Source organism: Culex quinquefasciatus, chromosome 3 (assembly GCF_015732765.1).
Source record: "Culex quinquefasciatus strain JHB chromosome 3, VPISU_Cqui_1.0_pri_paternal, whole genome shotgun sequence".
Classification (NCBI taxonomy): domain Eukaryota; kingdom Metazoa; phylum Arthropoda; class Insecta; order Diptera; family Culicidae; genus Culex; species Culex quinquefasciatus.
In genome coordinates, this window is record NC_051863.1 from 113,581,807 (window position 1) to 113,590,333 (window position 8,527).

General features: G+C 45.6%; 1 protein-coding gene across 1 annotated transcript; it reads right to left on the reverse strand.

Moving 5' to 3' along the window:
• Positions 1 to 2,277: 2,277 nt before the first annotated feature.
• Positions 2,278 to 5,652, reverse strand: LOC6041991 (regulatory-associated protein of mTOR). The gene is made up of 4 exons (XM_038265937.1): positions 5,301 to 5,652; positions 2,540 to 5,244; positions 2,420 to 2,465; positions 2,278 to 2,355 (listed from the first exon to the last, which is right to left on the reverse strand). Coding segments are annotated over exons 1-3 (3,045 nt in total). The 5' UTR covers positions 5,640 to 5,652; the 3' UTR covers positions 2,278 to 2,355; positions 2,420 to 2,464.
• Positions 5,653 to 8,527: the final 2,875 nt, after the last annotated feature.

Here is an 8,527-nt window from a genome sequence, read left to right on the forward strand (position 1 = left end):
CAGCAACTCCGACAAGATCGAACTTCTGGGATGGACATCCGGTGTTGCCATTCTTAAAGCAGCATACAGTAATCTGGGGTGAATCGGGATTACAGCCTGAATAGGGACAGCAGTTTTTAGAACACTTAAAGCTTTTAAATTTGAAAATGGATGTACACATTTTGTTGGCCTGAGTCTTTTCTAACCGAAACCAACCAGAAAAATCAAAATACATATTGTGTTCCAAAATGGTTAAAAATGCTGTCCCAATTCGCCCCATGTGTCCCGATTGACCCCAGTTTACGGTAATAGAAGTTTGATTTTCACTTTCCAACGGCCAGGCAATTTGCAGCGGGGAGGTTTTTTCTCACCTTCCCACACTGACGCGCCCCTTTCTCCGCGCCCCGGTACTCCGGGTGCTCGTCGAAGTTCCACCTTTCGATCACCTCACGCTCGTCCGTTAGGATTCCCCCGTCCTTACTCCGGCACATTTCGGCTCGCGGCATGAAGCCTTTCCGGGATTGATTGAGTTTCTTGCAGGTAGAACTTACGCGTTTCATTTTAGCGATACAGCTGTTCCATTAGGGTGTAATATGGTTGTATGGAAAAAAATAAAATTGTCCAAATCTAATGAGCACAGCAACTTTTTAGTTCCTTTTGGGGTCCTAAACAACTCCCCAAAGTTTGGGAATGATTGGTTTAGTCCTCACTTTGCGCAAAGCGATCCAATTTTCTATTGGAATTTGTATGGGGAAAACCATTTTTTTGGATTTTGATATTTATAAATTTCACACATCACGCTGTACTTAAACCGGATTCATATTCCAATACTCTGAAAGATGCTCTACAACTTTCCCGAAGAGAGTATGGTGCTAACTTGCTCCTATAAAAAGATACAGCGTGTTCAAAACTCGTCTAAAACGTGTTTTTTGCTCGAAAATCACGTTTTAGACGAGTTTTGAGGACGCTGTATCTTCTTTCAGGGACAAGCTAGCACCATACTCTCTTCGGGAAAGTTGTAGAGCACCTTCCAGAGCATACGAATATGAATCCGGTTTTAGTACAGCGTGATACGTGGATTTTATAAATATCAAAATCCAAAAAAATGGTTTTTCCCATACAAATTTGTGTGTGTGTGCGTGTGTGTGCAACCAACCAAACGGGACCACGCGGTCGCTTCTTACAAATTGAGTTGTTTCCATGTATTTTTAGATCTACATTCTATACATGCAAATAACTCGCATAGGCATTTGGAAGGTGTTAGCTCTGCCGAGCTTCGGTGACCCATTTCTACGCTGGCTAGCCGAGCGCGAGGTCCCTCAGCTTGAGTCGACAAGCCCCGCCCTGAAGAACGTTTGCATCAATCGGATTCAAACGTTATTTAGAACTTCCGAACCCTTGTCAAATGGACAAGGACCCAGCGCGTATATAGTAACAGTAACAGTATTCCTAATTCCAGTCATAGTCTACCAACCAAGTCGCGATGGCCTAGTGGTTAGCATTTTTGCTTACCAATCTAAAGGACGGGGGATCGAACCCCAACTCGAGCGACTTTGATTTTTCGTTCATGTTCAGAGTTTCAAGATTTATATTTCCTATAATTTCTCGTTGGGAGCAGATGGGAATCGAACCCAGGACCATTCGCTTACAAAGCGAACACCGTAACCAGTCAGCCACGGCCGCTCCATGGTTTTTCCCATACAAATTTATATGGAAAATTGAATCGCTTTGCGCAATGTGAGGATTTAACCAATCTTTCTCAAACTTTGGGGAGTTGCTCAGGACCCCAAAAGGAACTGAAAAATTGCTGTGCTGGAAAATCGATTTTGATATTACACCCTACTGTTCCATGTCCTGGCACTCCAAATTTTAAAGGTGGCGCTTCTTATCTCGGAAGAGATGGGTTTGCTGTTTTCGCAACTGTTGTACGACTCCTTGTTCGCAACGCAGCTTCGAGTTTCCGTACGTACTGGGTAGCGGCCTCATCTTGTTGACTTCGGACAGGCGTTGGGGTAGTTTTGCCACCACCAGGTAGTGGTTCGAGTCGATGTCCTTGCAACGGTAGTTTTTGACGTCGATTATGGTCGATCTCCAGATGTAGAGGAGGCTTTGCTGGAAGAAGGTACTACCATCGATGGATAGGTAGACTTTTAAGTGTTGCCGTTTTAAAAGGAATTTGTTACCAACTGCTCACTCTACTTTATCCAGACATATTTCATGAAGTCTTTGAAGAAATTGCTGATATCTTGATTTTGTGAATTCGAAGTTACGCCTTGTTAAAAAATATTGTTTAACTGTTCCCATACAAATTTTATTGAGATGTTGTATCAAGTTTCAACAAAAAAGTGTGGTCATCAAAAGTCAAGTAGTTTAAACCTTTGTTTCATGAAAAACGAAAACGAAAATTAGGTCAGATTAATGAACTTAGGATTTTACTTACAAGAAATAACGACCGATGTTCTTCAGAGCATCCACGTTGTTGCAATCTAGAAAATTAAAAAAAGGCCAACATTCTTCAGATTTCGACAGATTTCAACTACCGAATGTCCAGTCTACTCACCAAAGTGTATTCTTCCGATTCGAGTAAAGTGAAACCTTTCCATCGCCTCCACCCACAATCAACTGAATCTGGTCCTGGTGAAAGGCCATCGCCGTTGCTGCATGTCCCATCTTGAGCTTACTCTGCACTTCGCCGTCCACATTGTACAGGCAAACTCCACGCGCACCGCCGAACCCTACCAGCGGTGCAGTTGGATGAATGGCGGCAAGCGACGACTCTCGGTCCACCTGCCAACTGGTCAGCGGTCTCTCCGGGTAGCGTCGGTCAATCCGACAGAATGCGCCACCTTCAAGACAGACGGCGAGTGACGAGTCTTCGCCACGAATGCTGCTGGCTACGGCCGCTTGGCCGGCACGATGTGCCGGGATGACGCTGATACAGACCTCCGGCAGTCGCACGTCAAAGATGCGCGAGTGACCGTCGCGGTATCCCAGGGCGAACGAGGAATCCGTGGTGCTGCAGGTGACGGACGTCACCGGAAGGTCACATCCGGATGGAAGATCCGCTATCTTGCGTTCCGCCCGAATGTCCCACAGTTGAGTGTGCTCGCCAGCGGCAACGATTCGCTCGGCATGGCGTTGCCAACCGAGGTGAAGGTTGGTGGGGAATGGTTCGTCGCGTGCTCGAAACGATACCAGTGGGGACGTTTGGCGGGTCGTGTGCCACAGCCGGACGGTGCCGTCGCTGTAGCCAGCCAGGATAGGGGTTTCGTGGGATGTGGTGATGAACTGCAGGGATGTTACGGTGGTGTTTGTTGGGACGTTTTCCACATGCCACGTGAGTTCGTTGTTGGAGTTGAGGCTTTTCCAGAGTAGGAGCGATCCGGTGGCTAGAACGAGGGAGTCTTCACAGGGGTTGAGAGCGAGGTGCTGTGGAGGGTGTCTAAACTTCATGGACGAGTCTTTCTGAAGACTAAATTGCTTGCTTTTTGATCGTCCATTCCACGTGTTGCCACGCTTGGTGTTGTCCAGCCTGGCTTCTGCAAGGACACGATTGGTTCTTTCGTTGAATTTAGTTACAGATTGTTCCAAGAAGTATGACGAATAGCTTGACAATGGAAGATGCTCTGGTTGTGGCTCAGATTTCGCAAAATCGACTACAGCTTGAGCCATTTTTATGATGAACGGATTAGGATCCTTCCTGAGGATATTCAAGAACCTCAGAATTGGTGAGGAAACCTGCATGGCTTGATTTTCGAACAACTTTCTAATTTCTGCCAGTTTATGAAGCACGACTTGCTGAATTGCCACCAAATACAGCTTCCGGACCGTACTGTTGATTTCGGCCGCAATTTTCCAAGTCATACGAATAGACCAATCAAAATCTGCCGTCACGAAGGTGCTCATGGCCCAAACCGCTGCAGCGCGAACCTCAGCCACGTCATCGTCCAACGCCTTCAGCACCAGCTCGTGTGCTTGCGCCGAATCTGCATGCATCTTGCCCTCAACGTTGTCATCCCAAAAGCAACCCAAGCAAAGCAAACTCCACTGCCGAATTTTTGGCGCCGCCAACAAGAGGTTCATGCAAACCTTAACGAATCCTTGCTCTCGGGCGATGCGCTGAGCCTCCGGGTGGCCCTGAAGCAGCCGCGCCAAAATGAACAACGCGTTGGCACGATCTTCGTCGCTGGCGATCATCTTCAAATCGGATGTGTCGAACGTTTTCTGAAAGTGCGGCCACGTCCGGTCGATCTGGAGCAACTCACGGCAGCCGAGGTCGACGGCGAGAACGTTGGTGCAAATTTTGAGCAACGGAGAGGCGAACCTTTTGAATCCGGTCTTGATGATCTTGACGAGGTACGGAAACATGTCCAGCTGTAGAAACATGTCAACGGCGTTCGGGACATCGGCAGTAAACTTTGCTAGCAGGTCCAAGGCCCGCATTCGATAGGACGGTGACAGAAGGGTCTGCAAAATGATCGGAAGCTGTTGCGGGTGCGATACGACGCCACCAGAAAGCCACACTTCAAAAGCCTTCATTTGCTGCTCGAAGAATGGGAAAGGTTGAGCCGGGCTTCCAAACTGTAACTGGTCCTGACGCTGGGTAAAGGCCATATCCAGCACGTAGTCCCAATGCTGCCATATATGATGATACGCGCAAGTCTTCAACGCGGGAAAGGTCATCGGATGTGCTCCAAATAAAGGCATTACGCGATCCGCCAACAGAAAGTTGCGAAATAGACTTGCCATCACAGCATCCTGCCGGTAGAACCGTCCAAACGTCTCCGAATCAAAACTATCCCAAGCGATTGCATCCAGAATAGCCGTCAAGATCCAGTTCAGCTCCCCCTTCATCGTCGGCCGTTGGCTCAACCTCCCGGGAACGTCAACCAACCGTTCGTCACTCATTCCCAGCATCGGTCCAGACTTGATCAGGTGATATCTGAGCGCCATCTTCAGCGGTGTCGTCAAACAACTCGTAAACAAATCCGCCGGACCGTTCGGACACGCCTTCAGCTCTTCATCCTTTCGGCAAGCGGCCATAATGATCGTGTCTTCGCGCAACTTGCGCCCGTCGCCCAACGTCTCAATCATCAGTCCCGCCCTGGAAAAGTCCAGCACCAGCAGCACCTTTGAACCGACCCACCGGTGTATGTCCTCGACCGAAACGGTTCGCGCCCTTCTACCGGTAGCAAACCGACCAACATCCGACGGTTCCGGTAAACCACGCGACACAAAGTGCAGCAAAACTCGGTCATTGGCGATCTAAATCAAATAAACTGTTAAAATTTCAAAAATTGCAACCCTCCTCCCAACCAAACCTTCTTGTGCAGCCCGCTGCACACCCGCCGCAGTTCCTCCGGCATCGGGTTCTTGAGCGTCTTTTTGCGCAAATTCAGGTTGACCTCCGTGTATTGCTGTTGCAGGGCACCGTCTACTTCGTTTTCATTTTTCACCCAGCAAACATGGCCACCGGCCACCACCGTCGTTTGGCGGAAGTGTTTAAAGTTGAGCACCAGCACCGCCTGGACGATCTTGGACGGGTTGGGATCGCCGCGAACAACGGCCTCCAGCCGGTGCGGGACGCTGGGTTTGTCCGGCAGAATGATGTGACCGGTGCGCGCGAGGAGCTCGGAAGCGCGGATGATATCGATGACCATTCGAGCGGGAAGGAGGGATTCTGAAAGAAGAGAATTGATAAATACATTATGAATCCCTAATTGATTACTATGTAGTTTATGAACTTATTACAACGGGAAACCAAAACAATTAAAATTCGTTAATCTGCAAAGCGCGCAATTTTCACAGCCGGAAGAAGCGAAAACAATCAACAGTGTACGTCATTCAAGAATGTACTTGAATGACGTACACTGAAAAAACGCCACACTTTTTATTCAAGTGCCCAAACACACACTCAGAAAAAGTACTGGCAAAATCCATAAGAACGTCTTATGACCTTTCGACATCAGGATTTTATTCGGATGTCATAAGATTTTCTTATGACTGGGAGGGGAAATTTGACAAAGCCGTCAATGGAGCACCCGCAGTCGAGCAGTTTTTGACAGTTCGCTCCATAAGAAATACATTGTAGAAAAAAGCAAAAACTGCTCGAATGGAAGTGCTCCATTAAGATTTCCATTGAGTTATTTTATGACATTCATAGATGGAATTGTGTACAGAATATATGACAATGCTTATGGAGATCATATTAACATACATTGTTTTTTATACCATTTTTTTCTTATTTTTAATTGAATGAAAACAAAAGTTTTTTTTAAATTTTAAACGTGTTTTTTTTTAATTATCGTAATATAGCCAAAACTTCATTTCATTTTTGCTTCGAGGAGATGTTTTCTCCGTTCTTATTCGTGGTCGCCCCACTGTTCCTCCGCTGCTCGTCGTCCCGTTGGTTTCTGCTGCCTCCGGTTTAATCAATCGGACCCTAAGATGACAGTTTTCGTGAGTTGCGCATATTCACCGACAGATGGCAAGTGGGCCTTGTCGGAGTCCGTCCATCGAATACGCAACTCAAAATTTGCATAGGAAACTTTTTTTTCGTAACGGCTTTTCGGCACGCTCACTTCAACTGTTCTAGACTAATATTTGAACGTGGCGTATCTCTAAACAAGTTTTTCAAGAAAATTATTCCAGAATGCTTATTTTGTCATTTTAAAACAAAACAAAGCAAAAACTATATTTATTTAAACTATTCGCCATTTTCAAAAGTTTGGCTAGATAATATCGAAGGCCGCCATCTTGGGCCCACTGGCCCAACAAAACGGGGTACGCTCAGTTTGTATGGGAGCTGTCAACATGCTCCCGGGCTGGGTTTAATCGTCTTTTGCGGGTGATTCGGCATGTTCTGCCGGATGGCCAACACCTTCGGCATGACCGCGTCAATCAAACTTAAACCCCTCCGACCGCTGCTCGGAACTGTCCTCACCGATGCGGATCCTTCTGGAGAATGCTGAGGATGGCCGCCGGTGGAACCAACAGCCATTGATGTTACCTAAAATACCAAAACAAAATATTCAACTTCGAACCAAAACCCACGAAACACCCGCCACAGAACTTACCTGAGCCTTGGAGGTCGCGGTAAATAAGAAAATGTATTCGTCCGATCAGAAACTCATAGCGGCGGCGGCAGCTTTGTGAAGTAGTTACCGGAACGAATTACGGGGCGATTTGGAGCCGCGAGCGTTCAAAATTATCTGCTCGATCCGTCCTTTCGCCATCTTGAAAAGTCAAAAAAATTCACATTAGCATCTTAGGCGAAAATCATTGAAAAATTACAGATGAATTCCATAAGGATTTCTTATGAAGTCCATAGTCTATCAACAGTAGACCAAATACATAAGTAAAATTTAGTTATTACCATATGAATTTAAAGTAACGGTCATAAGATTGTCTATGAAAATCGCGAGAGGCTAGTGGATACTCAAATCAGGCAGCACATAATAAGAAGTAAACTTATGAAAATCTCACATTCTTTTTCCTCAGTGTGCATGAATGATTGATTTTTAAAAGCCCGGGTCCCTGCAGCCACATCATATTTAAGGTGGGCCTCATTTGCCCGCCCGAGGGAAAAAATCTGAACTTTTTTTCTTCCACTCGCAAAAACACTGCAATTTTTTCGAAAACCGCATTCCAAACATATAAGTCGGTGTAGCCAACATTCTAACGAAGACAATGATGTATAGCAATATATACGTTTTATATAAACTATTTGATTCTAGTACAAAATAAATGAAATTTTTAGAAAAATCGTCCATCAAAACTGGTCGCGACGACGACGACGACGACCAACCAAGCAGACACACACGGACACGGGTGGAAAGAGAGAACGAAAAATAACGGCAAAATTCGAATGATGTGCAATGCTGGCGAAAACAAAAGTTTCGGGATTATTATTTTACTGAGAATTATAAAGAGAATATTGGTAGAACCGACTTCTGAATAAACCGACCACATTGGAATCGGTTCCAGGGGTCCCCGGGGAATCCGGATCATGGTCAAATGGGAGATGGATTGCAAAAATAGTTGTGCTTGAAAGTGAAGAAAAACAAGCTCAATTTTGAAAAAGAATAATCATGGCATAATTCAGAATGGTGTTTCACTATATTGGCCACTTTGTAATCGATTCCTGGTGTCCCCAGGTAATCCGGATCATGACCAAAAGGAAGAATTTTTGAAATATTTCTGCTTGCAAAATGGAGATAAACAATCTCAAATTTGAAAAAGAATAAACATGGCATTGGCCAGAAAGACGATTGTCCGTTTTGACCACTTTGTAATCGATTCCGGGTTTCCCCGGATAATCCGGATCATGGTCAAAAAGGAGATTTATTTCAAAAATAGTTGTACTTGAAAAATGGAGATAACAAATCTCAATTTCGGAAAAATAATTGTGACATTTTTTAGAATAGTGTTTGTCCGTATTGGCCATTTTGGCATCAATTCCAGGTGTCCCCGGGAATCCGGAACGTGGTAAAAGGGAAAACTTGCTTCTAAATTAGTTGAGCTTGAAAAATGGCGGAAAACAATATCA

Coding starts and splice junctions, on each gene's coding strand:
- LOC6041991 (XM_038265937.1), bottom strand. CDS start 5,639: ATGGTCATCGATATCATCCGCGCTTCCGAGCTCCTCGCGCGCACCGGT. Junction 5,245..5,300: donor GCAGCGGGCTGCACAAGAAG/GTTTGGTTGGGA, acceptor TATTTGATTTAG/ATCGCCAATGACCGAGTTTT.